The sequence below is a fragment of the Phasianus colchicus genome, chromosome 12, assembly GCF_987193195.1.
Source record: "Phasianus colchicus chromosome 12, bPhaCol1.hap1.1, whole genome shotgun sequence".
Taxonomy (NCBI): Eukaryota; Metazoa; Chordata; class Aves; order Galliformes; family Phasianidae; genus Phasianus; species Phasianus colchicus.
Window position 1 is genome coordinate 11187050 of NC_143447.1, and position 12470 is coordinate 11199519.

Below are 12470 nucleotides of genomic sequence, written 5' to 3' on the forward strand. Positions count from 1 at the left end.
ATGAGCACTTACTATTAAAAAATAATAATAATAAATTATGATTCTTTTTATATGTTTAAAGCAGGAAAGTGCAGTCTTGATTAAAATGTATATTTTCAACAAAGTTGAGAAGCTGGACTTTGATGCTAGTGGGTCCCTTCTAACTCAGAAAATTCTATGATTCTAAGTAGGTCTTTATTTTTTCTTTAATCATCAGTATTGAATAAGACTGATTCTGTTCAAAGTTTCAGTGTTTTTACAAAGTATAATATACAGCCCCAAGAAAATCTCCAGTTTTTTATAACTAAGTTATTAAAAAAAAAACAAACAAGCCACCAAAAGATTAAATTTTCTGTTTGTGTTATTGGGACAATATATATTTATAGATATTGTGTGTGTGTATATATATATAATTTTTTTCCCACAAAAACTGATCTTATTTTAAAATCTTTTGAAAATTAAAAAAAAAAAAAAAAAAAGTATTTCATAATGATAAAATCCAGCTAAGAAATCTAAGGAATCTAGCCCCTGCCTTAAAGAAAGAAGGTGTGTGGGTATGGGTTGTGTAAACATCATTGTTCTTATTTTAGGCAAAATCTTTGACATTATCTACCTTTTGCTCTAGCAATGAGAGGAAGAGTCCTAGATGTCACTTCTTTGTTTTTCTTCTAACACCGTTTGTAAGGTTGTGGCTATTAATCTCCATTGTCTATACTGCTTTACATCGTATTCATCTTCTGAACTGTTTAATCTCTTTTTAGAACTCTTCCTGACAGAAGAAGATCAAAAGAAACTTCATGATTTTGAAGAGTTGTGTGTTGAGATGTATTTCAATGAGAAGGATGACAAATTTCATTCTGGAAGCGAGGAGAGGATTCGAGTCACTTTTGAACGGTAAAATTTTTACAAATAAAATTCTAAATAGAGAAGCTTAGAACTTCTATGATTTTTAACTGCTTTGAGGAGGGTAAATGCAATAAAATAGTCAAATGAAGTATTTGTGCAAACGTTAGATGATGCCTTTCCATTGCTATGCAGAAGCTGATAATGTGATTTGTTTCCTGATCTGTAGAATAGTATTGCTAGCACTTGGTAAGCTATGGCAGTTGTAAGCCAAAGCATTTGAAAGTGTTCTGTAGGCCCTCAGTTGATGTGTATGCTAATTCTATGATTCAAAAATATGTACAAATGTTGTACTATAAAGAAGTCTGATGCTCTAGTTTATAGCATCCTGAAATCTTAGGAGTTTTTTCCCTCAGATGGGCAGAAAAAGTTACAAAGATGTTCTGTTTGCTTACTGAAAAAAATACCTTTCATAGCTCCTTCATAATTTGATTTTTCTTAGGGTGGAACAAATGTGCATACAGATAAAGGAAGTTGGTGATCGTGTCAACTACATAAAACGGTCACTCCAGTCTTTAGATTCACAGATTGGCCACCTACAGGATCTCTCTGCTCTAACTGTGGATACTCTGAAAACACTGACTGCTCAGAAAGCTTCAGAAGCTAGTAAGGTTCACAATGAAATTACACGGGAATTGAGCATTTCAAAACACTTGGCACAAAACCTCATTGATGATGGCTCTCTAAGATCTTCTGTGTGGAAAAAGCACAGCATTGGAAATGTCTTCGGTTCTTTTCCTCAAGGAGGCCTTGAAAATAACAATGCTTTACTCTGTAGCATTTCGATACGTGATGACAAAGAAGTCCAGCATAAGACAATTGGTCAGGAATTGGCTCAAGTTGCCCGAAGAGAAGAAATGAACTTTCAAGAGGCAGGTTCCTCAGGCAGTGCCTTATTTTCCAATGTTGTTTCCCCTCCAGAACTTCGCCAGAGAATACAGGCTTCAGAGATCTCAAAATCCTCTAGTAGAAGTAAAAAATTAGGCAATTCATCTAACAGTATGCCACATGTAACATCCCCAACAGCTAAATTTTTTGTTAGCACTCCATCTCGTCCCAGTTGCAAAAGTCAGCTGGATTCTTCAACAAAGCATGAAGAGACTGTTTGTTCTAAGGCTACAGAAGGCGAAAATAATGTAGAATTTGGTGCATTTGTGGGTAAGTATAACAAAGTAGATTCTGAATGTCCTGAAGTCATAATTAGCTGCTCTTATCCTCTTGCTTCTGGCTCTGCTTGCCTTGCTTTCACTCAACCTTGTGTTGAAAATGGAGGATACATTAATTGTGGTTTTATTCATGATGAGAGTGACACTAATGATAACTACAGCTGCAGAGTTGACAAATGTGATCACCAGTCCTCTGTCAACTTATCGAAGAACAAACCCCAAACGAAGTTGTCTTTGTCAACTGGCGACTTGACATCAACAGTCAACGACTCACATGGAAAATTGAATGTTAAAGATGAACTTTCCAAAAGTCAGCATGTTCATACAATGGAACTACAAAACCAAGATTTATGTTCTAACATCCTTATGGGACTACTTCATAAACTGTGGACCAAATCTAAACCACAAGGTTTGACTTATCAAGAATTGTATGGTATTTTGGGTGTATTCCGGTTGCAGGTGACTTTATTCTACCATTTTGCTCTGCTTTTTTTGCTTTTAACATCTCTAATTTCCCTACGTTGCTTGAACATTATTATTATTTTTTAACTTAAAAATTATCACTTCTTTATAATTCTGTCACATAGACAATATTTTTCTAGAAAACATTAGCCAGTTGATGAGTATAGCAGTTTTATGCAATCAGCTGCTCTGCAACTTGGTATGGCCATTGTAGATAAACTTTGCAACTTATTATAAAGCTCTTTTCATTTCATAAATTTAAAAATATTGTCTATTCCTTGACTTAATTACAGAAGACTTCTTAGGCTGATGGAATCCTGGACAAATATCTTTGTGGTATCTGTGTCAAACTGAGGGATCCTCCTATACTGTGTTTCTAAACACTGTTGTAATTGGGATCTTCCACTGTTGCTATGTACTTTTTAGCAGTCCTTTCAGAAAGCTTCCAAAATTCTTTTATTAAATAACAGTGTTATGCCTCCCCTTAAATTTTGCTTACTACTAAAAAGTCGCATGTTTCTGGTTTGAATCTTCGTATTTGAATGGAAAAACAGTGGCAGATTCATTGCAAAATACAGGTGTGGGTTTACTAACCGATTTCTGTGAAATAGATAAAGCTTTAAGTAGGTTGAGTGTATGTGGAATTGTTAAGTTGCCTGTGGAAGTGTTGTCTTGCTCCAGTGCAGGGATGTCTCTATTTCAAAGATGTGTTGAGGATGTAAAATTTTAATTTTTAGACTAGAGTTTACTACTGTGAAACTTAAAATTCTATGATGATAGCTACATACATCATTTATAGATTTGTTACTGTAGGAAGAGTGTCTCTGCATTTGTACACACTAACTGTTTATAATTTTCTCCTGATTCAAAAGAATACCACCTCTCTTTTTTCTAATTCAGAAAGCAAGACTAAATAGATGTCCTGAATTCAGTGACTGTATAAATCTATCTAATCTGTGAATGTACTTCACCACTAATAACTTTAAGTACTAACTATACTTATTTTACTGGAGCCAAATTTTTAGTGTATGGTTCTTTGACATCTAGCATTTAGAACATACTCTTCATTCTTACTGTCCAGATTTTATAAGACTACAGGTGCAGAGCAGCTTTCCATTATCAATATAAGCTGGCTTTCATTCATTACAAAGCCACATGCCTGGTAAAATCTTGGAGATTATTTCTTGCAACTGGGAGGATGAAGGGTATATTGTAAAAGCTACCTCATAAAACTGTCTGCTTTTCCTTCATTTATCATGGCTGCATAAAAGCACTGAATACAGACTATCTGGTTCCTTTCATGTGAGGAACATACACTTAGGTAAAATCTGAAAAAGTTAATTTCACATTTAGAATTGTGGTAGTCCATGCAATGTGGGAAAAGCAGTAGTTTTGTATTAATATTTTGTCACATCGATTTCACTGTGTTTGGAAAATGTTCTCTGGTGCATTCGGGCACACAGAAATTAGATGGTTTGTAGCCCTTTGTTATGCTGCAGACTATTGCCATGGTCAGGACATGGCCAATTGCCATTGATTTTAAATACTTTTTTCAATTCACTGTGTCAAAGGTCACAGAGACAGCATGGAGTTGCAGCGGTTTAAGGAGGCAGCAAGCAAAATTAAAGAAAGAAGTGCTGATATTGAGGTAAGCATGGAAATTTTTTCTTGTTTATTTTTTTTTATTTTAACTTCACTGTGTATTGAAAACGTCTTACGAACAAATACAGTGAAGAAATTTGTAAAATGCATCCTGGAAGGAATGCAGCTCTCTTACTGTAAGCAATTGAGTGAAAACTCATGCAGCCTTAAGCATGCATCAGGTATTGTTGCTTCATAATATGAAGAGAAGAACTTATGAAGCTGAAGTGAAATAACTGTAAATTAAAATTAAGATAAAATAAAATAAAATAAAATTTAAAAAAATGTCCCACAGTTAGTGGATGATGTTTTCAAATGAGACATTTGACACTTGAAAATTTCAACAGCAGCATTTATTTATAGTGATATTATACAGAGCAAAATGATAGTGTACCTGATTGAAGTAGTGACTGCAATTAAGACAAAAATCGATGTGATTTGAAGAAAAAAGCCCTTTTTGTTAAACTTATCTTCAAATAAATGATGTGTAATTATAGTTTGCTTAAATAAAATACAAATAACTACTGTGAAGTTATTAATCAGGACAAATCTGTATTCCAGATGCTTATAGTGTATATGTCCACACATGCATGTTCATATAAAAACAAGGGTTTTTTATTTTAGTATTAAAATATTAAATCATTGGATCAACCATAGAATGGCTTGGTTACAAGTTAACTATTTAGTTACCCCTCATTTGGGGGGAGAGTCTGACTTGAGAAGTACCTAATGACCATTTGCACTGCCAATATTCTGCCAAGTTGCTCATTCTCTGCTTTCTGATAAGTATCACATGTGACCAAAAAGCTTTGTGTGTGTGAATTTTAGTGCTTCTATTAATAATGTTAATCATTTGCCTTTTTTTTTCTTTTTATTATTATTATTGTTTTTGATAGGAGCAACAGGAAGACTTCAAAAAAGCCATACTGGAGGGCATAGAGACTACCAGGCTGCAAGTAAGTAAAGAAGGTTTCCATTTATTAGAGACAGTTTTCAACAGATAGTGAATTTATTCTTTACAGTGAGGATGGGGAACTCTGTTTTTGTAGGTCATTTGTCTGTAAAGACATAATGAATTCTGGTAATTATTTAAAAAACAAAATAATGAAAAAGCAAAACTTAGGGGAAAGTTTGCCAACTGTGTGATGAGTAATTATAGTCTATTTTCAACAAAAAAATTGCAGCGTTTGCCTTTAACCAAGTGTCTTCACTTCACAAGTACGACACATTAAAGTTGGGATATCCAGACGTTATGCATGAGTAATAGAATTTATAAGGAAGCACAGGCTGAAGAATCTTAAATAAGTGCAAATGGGTGGATTTCAGGCACAATAAAATAATTTGTCATACCTGTAATTCTGAGCCTTAATTTCTCTTTGGGAACTGTCATTTTTTCCTGAAAGCTTTGCTGTCAATCATGAGTTGGAAAACTGTGGTTGAGCCAGATTTAGCAAGTAGATACTCGGAAAGTAGGTAACTAAGAAATGTGTCCGTGAGAAGATTTGGTTCATAAAATGTAGATTTTTGTGGCAAAACTTACTTAAATATTTTTCTTATTTTCAGTGGCTTCTTTAAACTGAACTTTAATTTCTGTCTTAGCCAAGTTTTCAAATGAGAATAGATAATTAATGAAGACAGATGACAGACCAGCTGAATGTGATACTTGTAGAGATCCAGCATAATGTACATTTCTGCAATCGTATCTTAACATTCTCCTTAAAAATATTCTTTCAGAATAGATCAGTAGTCTTAATAAGTACCTGGAAATGTTAGAGTTGATATTTACTGTGAAGAGTGTTAGCTGAAGTAAGTTTGACTTCAGCATTTTTGTGCAGCAAGGTATTTGAGGTACATCCAGAAGTTTACAAAGAAAACTAGGCAGATTGCATGCTGAAAGAGTAGTAGCTGTGAGCTGATGTGTGTGTGTATTTCTTTTGTAGGGTCTTCAAACTGACAGTGGTCTTAGACAGTCTAGTTCTTGTGGTGGGTTTACTGACCCTTTGGCAGTCCATTCAGGACAATGTAAGTGTGCCATCTTTTGAGATGACCTATTTTTTTTCCACTCAGTTGTGTTGACAATGTATATTCCAGGAGGGTACAAAGGAGACACAAAAAGTTATGATTTTATGATTGGTGCCATTTGTTTCCTTGTGATAGATGTAATTATGCCAGCTTAATTCCTGTTACCTTGAGGTTGCCACAACAAATAGCCAAATAGTTGTAATAAGGTAAGCAATTTAGTCAGAACTGTGTTGGAAATTTATAACAGTCAGGTAGGCAAGTAAATGCAAATCTTTATTCAATTATAAATCTTTTCATTTATAGTACCCAGCAAGAGTAGAAGAGCATCAAGTGAAGACGCTCAGCAGGTAGACTCTAAAGCAGCTTTGCTGACGGTTTGTATTCTCTTCCTTTTGTTGTTACTGCTGTTGTTGTTGCTAATGTTGTCTAACAGAACTAGAACTGAAGGAGTAAAAGAAAAAGAAACAAAAGAATAATACTGATTTGTAGTCTTGTTCAAGGAGATAACAGGAGGGGAACTGTTTTGACTGAGAGAAGTTTTGCATATTCTCCATTACGTACTGTGATTATTCTTACTATGAAAATACTTGTTCCTTCCTGTTTAAACAAGCCCTTTGGTTAAAAATAAAACTGTTTATATGATCTGTATTTAAAAAAAAAAATGAATACAGCCTTTTCTATTTTTTTTTGTCTTTACAATTCCTTACATCTATTTGAATATTTCCACCCACCTACAGTACAACCTAATGGAATCTTTCCAATAAACACACTGCACTGCAAGATCTTAAAACATATAACTCTCTCACCCCCCAAATTAAATATACTATGTTCTCCTTACAAAACTGAAACAAAAAAAGTTTATTTGTTTTTTCATTTTTTTCCCCCCTTTGATTTAAAGGATTGGTTGCAAGGTAGACCTTCAAGTAGCAGTCAAATGTAAGTAACTTTGAGTAGTGGAGAAGTTCCATTACTCTCTATATGTATTCTTTTTGGTTGTTGTCTTTGATTGTAGTGGTATTTTGTTGTGTTTAATGAAAAAACAAGGTTTAAGGATTTTTCTAATAAATAACTGAATGTGTTCACTGGAATGCTATGACAGGTTCTATTTAAATTAATGGGGTCACATCAAAGGGCAAAACATGTTCTTACATGAAAATGTTTGTACTGACACTTATTTGGGTGCTAACTTCCAGGTGAAGGTCTTTTCCCAACCTTTAGAACTTGTAAACCTTCTCTGAAATTGTGCAGTCATTGCTGTTGTTAACAATTATCCCCTGAGTTAACTGTTAAAACCATTACCTTATTAATCTGATAACAGAAGTGTTAACTGTTGTGAACACAATTTAATTAAAGCACTTCTGTGAAAATGAGCTTTTGTGATGCAAGCTTTGCGTAACGTTGTACGTGACTGGTAGTATTTAAAGTATAGCTCTAAAGCTGTGAGATTACTTAACAGCCTTCCATTACCATTTTGTAATTAAGCAGTAGTGCTGCCCTTGAAAAATGGGGTAAAGGCACTACTGTCAGCTTAACAAGGTGACCTAGGATGATGTGTTAAAATTGGTGAATGTAAGGCAAGTTTTTAACAAACAGTAACCAGTTGCTTTTTTGGCATTTCACAGGGCATCTGAAGAAGATGCATTGAATGGTATGTTGACTGTTTCTTCTATAAACAAGCTAGGAGCTTTTTCATATATACACCATGTGAGAATATTCTTTGAAGTTAAGAGACAGCTGTAATTACTTTTTTAACGAATAGCAACAAATACCAGGTACTACAGTTTCTTCTGATGTATTGAAAAGCTAAATGAGATACTTAATTTTCTGCATAGCAAATCTTTTTCAGACCCTAACCACTTGGAGAAAGTGAGCTTTGTGCATGGTTATTTTAATACACAATGCAGGTATCAGGCAGTTTCTCTCATCATTTCTGATCTCTCTCAGGCATTGCTTCTCCTTTCAAGCCTATCATGGATATCAACTACTATTACTCAGGTCAGTGCCTCTTATGAATAAATGTTCATATTTTTAATGACACTTATTAGATCATTAGAATCTGATGAATACTGTTATTTTTTTTCTAGCTGTAGAAAGAAATAACTTGATGAGGTTATCACAGAGCATTCCTTTCACTCCTGTGCCTCCAAGAGGTAAGAACTGTAATTCTTGCTAGTGGGTAGAGGGAAGAGGGTCAGAGTTCAAACAGCTGGCTTAATGTAGTCTTTTGGAGAAGAAAACAAAAAACAAACCATGTCCAGATTTCTTGTAATACAGAATGATCAAGCCAAATTTCACACTTAGTTGTAGCAACTTGAATGTAGATAGTAGATCTGAAATAGTACCTGTTTTGCAACACTCAAAAAATAAATGAGTGTGACACATTCTCTAGAGCAGCTTATTTGCTTATGAAATCTAGATCTAACTGTGCTTGTCTTCAGAAATGGTGGCAATTTTTTATGAAAAGCTATTCTGGAAGGACTCCTTATGTTAAGAATTGTTTTGATTTGTTTAAAGTGCATATAAACATTTGTTCAGTGTTCTTAATGTAGTTTGAACAGAATGCTGTTTAAATAGGGTCATTAGTAGTTCTAATCAGGGGGATCAAAACATTGTGCCTTTATGTTGCTGTATGAAAGAAATTGGAGAGAAATTCTGGCTGGCTTGTCTAGATTTTTTAAAATTAATTTAGAGCATTAGTAACAACTTCACATGTGTTGCAATCTAAGAACACAGAGATATTCAGTGCTTCAATTTTAAACTTTAAAAATTAAAGGTGCTACTTGCTTTTTGTATTGTAAATAGGTGAACCAGTCACTGTGTATCGCCTCGAAGAAAGTTCTCCCAACATCTTGAACAACAGCATGTCTTCCTGGTCACAACTGGGACTCTGTGCAAAAATTGAATTTTTAAGCAAAGAGGAGATGGGAGGAGGTTTACGTCGAGCTCTTAAAGTTGTATGCACATGGTCAGAATATGACATCCTGAAATCAGGACATCTTTATATCATCAAGTCTTTCCTTCCTGAAGTTGTGAACACTTGGTCAAGCATTTATAAAGAGGATACTGTGTTACACTTGTGCTTGAGAGTAAGTTTTATTCTTGTCATTTACTGAACATAGACAAGCATCATATTTCAGCTAGCTTGCTGTTCTCTGTGAGCTAACAGGCCAAACAAACACACAAAAAACTGCTCCATTATGGTTTAGTTAAAGCTAAAAATCTTAAAGTGTAAATGTAATTGAAAAAGCAATTTGGCAGTTACTGTTCTCTCTGCCTTTTTAACTGTATAATGTTTCCTGTTATATAATACAGCAATAAAATATGGGCTTTGAATTCTAGGAAATTCAGCAGCAGAGGGCAGCACAGAAGCTCACCTTTGCTTTCAATCAAATGAAACCAAAATCCATTCCTTACTCTCCACGGTGAGTACTCTTGAACTTCTATTTTTGATGTTTGATTGTTTGCATGTTTTTGATATAGAAAAACGCCTACAGAGTTGTGAACATGTCAGTCAAATATATTAAGGTGTTGATATGTGTGTATATATGTCTTTGTTATTAAGAATGTAACAAACATGTTTTTATTGATATTTTCTTGCAGTAATTCTAGGCTTGTGTGATAATATACGTGACTTGGCATAATAGTTTCAAATGTTCTAAATAAGTAGATAAAATAATTATCCATTAGTAATGGTATGCTTTTCATTTATTTTGGAAATATGTTCATTAAGTATGCTTTTTACTAGGTTCCTGGAAGTTTTCCTGTTATATTGCCACTCTGCTGGGCAGTGGTTTGCAGTTGAAGAGTGCATGACAGGAGAATTTAGAAAATATAACAACAACAATGGTGATGAAATAATTCCAAGTAACATGCTAGAGGAGGTTATGCTAGCTTTCAGCCATTGGACATATGAATATACAAGAGGGGAATTGCTTGTACTAGATCTGCAAGGTAATGTCCCTGTTTTGAAACTGGGGTCGAGGACCAGGGAAGATGTATATGGGATGATTCTCACAGAGTCATGGTATATCCTGGGTTGGAAGGAACTGATAAAGACCACTGAGTCCAAGTTCTGGACTCACTTGTAATTGCATTTTATTAAGACTTCATATGCTGGTAACAAATAATGAACAGTATTTAGTGTGTCTTGATCTAGTTAGTCTGGTGAGCTTATTGAGCATGGCACTGAATGCTACAGCACTAAAGAAAATATAAGTGTACACCAGTTTTACTATGATAAGCACCATAAAAATAATACGTTTGTAAACACATTTGAGTAATAGTAATATAGCAAGCTGTGCTTATACTGAATTGTGTGCCAAATATTCTGTCTGTGAGAAGTTCTATGTAAGAAATTTCTCTCAGGTGAAAATTGGTTAAGAATTGTAGACATAAAAATAGGTGAAGGAAACCTGAGAGGTACAAACTACTTAGGAGCAATTCATGTAAGAATAAAGAGTGTCCTATACCACGTGATTCCTTCTGCCTTCGTGCTTGGGAAAGCTGAGAAGTCATAGCTGACAATGCCAAGGCTTTTCAATATTAATGCACTGATGTAATATATAGATTTAACTGTTTCTTCCTGTGCTGTCTGAAGGTGTTGGTGAAAATTTGACAGATCCGTCTGTGATAAAAGCTGGAGAAAAAAGGTAAGATTGAAGAAAAGTTTAAAGAACAATTTTTTTTTTTTTTCCCCTGGAGAACACAGCCTATGTTTATATGCCCTTTATTTCGAAGGTCTTATGATATGGTGTTTGGTCCAGCCAATCTGGGAGAGGATGCGATAAAAAACTTCAGAGCGAAGCATCACTGTAATTCTTGCTGCAGAAAACTTAAACTCCCTGGTAAGAGTGGCTACTGTATTTTTTCTGAGACACTTATGTATAGTGTATGATGTATAATTAAACAGTTGTGTCATGCCATGAAAGTAGATTAAGTAATAAATGTCAGTTTTGTATTTCTACTTTTAAAAAGATATTCCATTTTAAGAAAAAAAAATCTGAAATTAAGGATTTAACAGTGTGCTTGTGTTCTGTATTTGTGCACAATATTTGAAGTAGGTAGGCTAGACTGATGTAGAATTCAGAAGGTAAAATAGAAAAGGTCATTTAAAAAAAAAATCATAGAATCATAGAACCATATTTTTAAGAGACTACTAAATGTCATCTAGTCCAACTCTCTCTACTGAATTGGGTTACCTGCAGCTAGATCAGGTTGCTCAGATCCTGGTGCAGCCTGACCTTGAGTGTCCCCAAGGAAGGGGCCCTCACCACCTCTCTGGGCCAGCTGTGCCAGTGCCTTACCACCCTTATTGTAAAATCTTCTTCCTTATAACCAATCTACATCTCCCTTCCTTTAGTTTGAAACCATTTCCTCTTGTCCTCTCACAACAGACCTTGGTAAAGAGTCTGTTCCATTCTTTCTTACAGCCTCCCTTTAGATACTGAAAAGCTGCTCTTGGGTCTCCCTGGAGCCTTCTCTTCTCCAGGTTGCACAGCCCCAGCTCTCTCATCCTGTCCTTGTAGGGAAGATGTTCTATCCCTTGGATCATTTTTGGGGCCCTCTTCTGGACATTATTTGAATTATAATTCCTGGTAAACTTGAAACAGATGATAGAAGAATCCATTTTCCTTTAAGAATCAACCTAATGCTTGCTATATAATATCTATAAGTAGTATAATTAAGGCCCCATTACTTTTTAAAGCAGAGCTTTAGACTTCACATTATATGTATGATAAAAAACATCCACTTTTAGCACTGAATGCATATTGAGGAATTCTTACTTACAAGTACAAGTCTATCCAGTTATGTGAAAGACTTTTATACTTCTTTGAGTCTGCTCTACAAAGAGATAGTAACCAATATGACTTCATTTTGTTTGTACAGATCTGAAGAGGAATGATTACACACCTGACAAGGTTATATTTCCTCAGGATGATTCCCCTGAACTAACAATTCAGCCTGGAAGCTGCACCAAAGAATCAGATTCAGCTAATTCTCTTCGTTTGATGCTCTAATGATGTGATCAAATGAGTGGCTTCATCCAAACTTCATGGAATGTCACAAAGCTGTCACTTATCTTTCCTTCACCACAATTAAAAGAAAGATGCATCAAAGCAAGGATTATTGTGTTATAAGTGAAATTTTGGCTGGTCCATATTCTAAGGACCTAACAACTTGTGATAACCACCTACAGAGAACAGATTGGCAGCTGGTTGTTTTAGAGGTTGAATTATGATGAGTATTTATGGTATGTTTTTAAAAGGGGCTTTTTAGCAGAAGGTTTATTTTTTATTT

At 34.7% G+C, this 12470-nt stretch overlaps 1 protein-coding gene across 1 annotated transcript in view; it reads left to right on the forward strand.

The window, feature by feature from the left end:
- The window catches only part of TRPM7 (transient receptor potential cation channel subfamily M member 7), a 53222-nt gene extending 40935 nt beyond the window's left edge, over positions 1–12287 (forward strand). Inside the window, exons 25-40 of the mRNA XM_090148930.1 lie at positions 741–873; positions 1325–2457; positions 4082–4158; positions 5048–5107; positions 6092–6173; positions 6477–6547; positions 7072–7109; positions 7796–7821; positions 8118–8168; positions 8258–8323; positions 8976–9259; positions 9513–9595; positions 9919–10124; positions 10771–10822; positions 10911–11017; positions 12060–12287. Coding sequence (XP_090005056.1) covers positions 741–873; positions 1325–2457; positions 4082–4158; positions 5048–5107; positions 6092–6173; positions 6477–6547; positions 7072–7109; positions 7796–7821; positions 8118–8168; positions 8258–8323; positions 8976–9259; positions 9513–9595; positions 9919–10124; positions 10771–10822; positions 10911–11017; positions 12060–12190 — 2600 coding nt within the window. The 3' untranslated portion in view covers positions 12191–12287. The remainder of the gene's footprint in view (positions 1–740; positions 874–1324; positions 2458–4081; positions 4159–5047; positions 5108–6091; positions 6174–6476; positions 6548–7071; positions 7110–7795; positions 7822–8117; positions 8169–8257; positions 8324–8975; positions 9260–9512; positions 9596–9918; positions 10125–10770; positions 10823–10910; positions 11018–12059) is intronic.
- Positions 12288–12470: the final 183 nt, after the last annotated feature.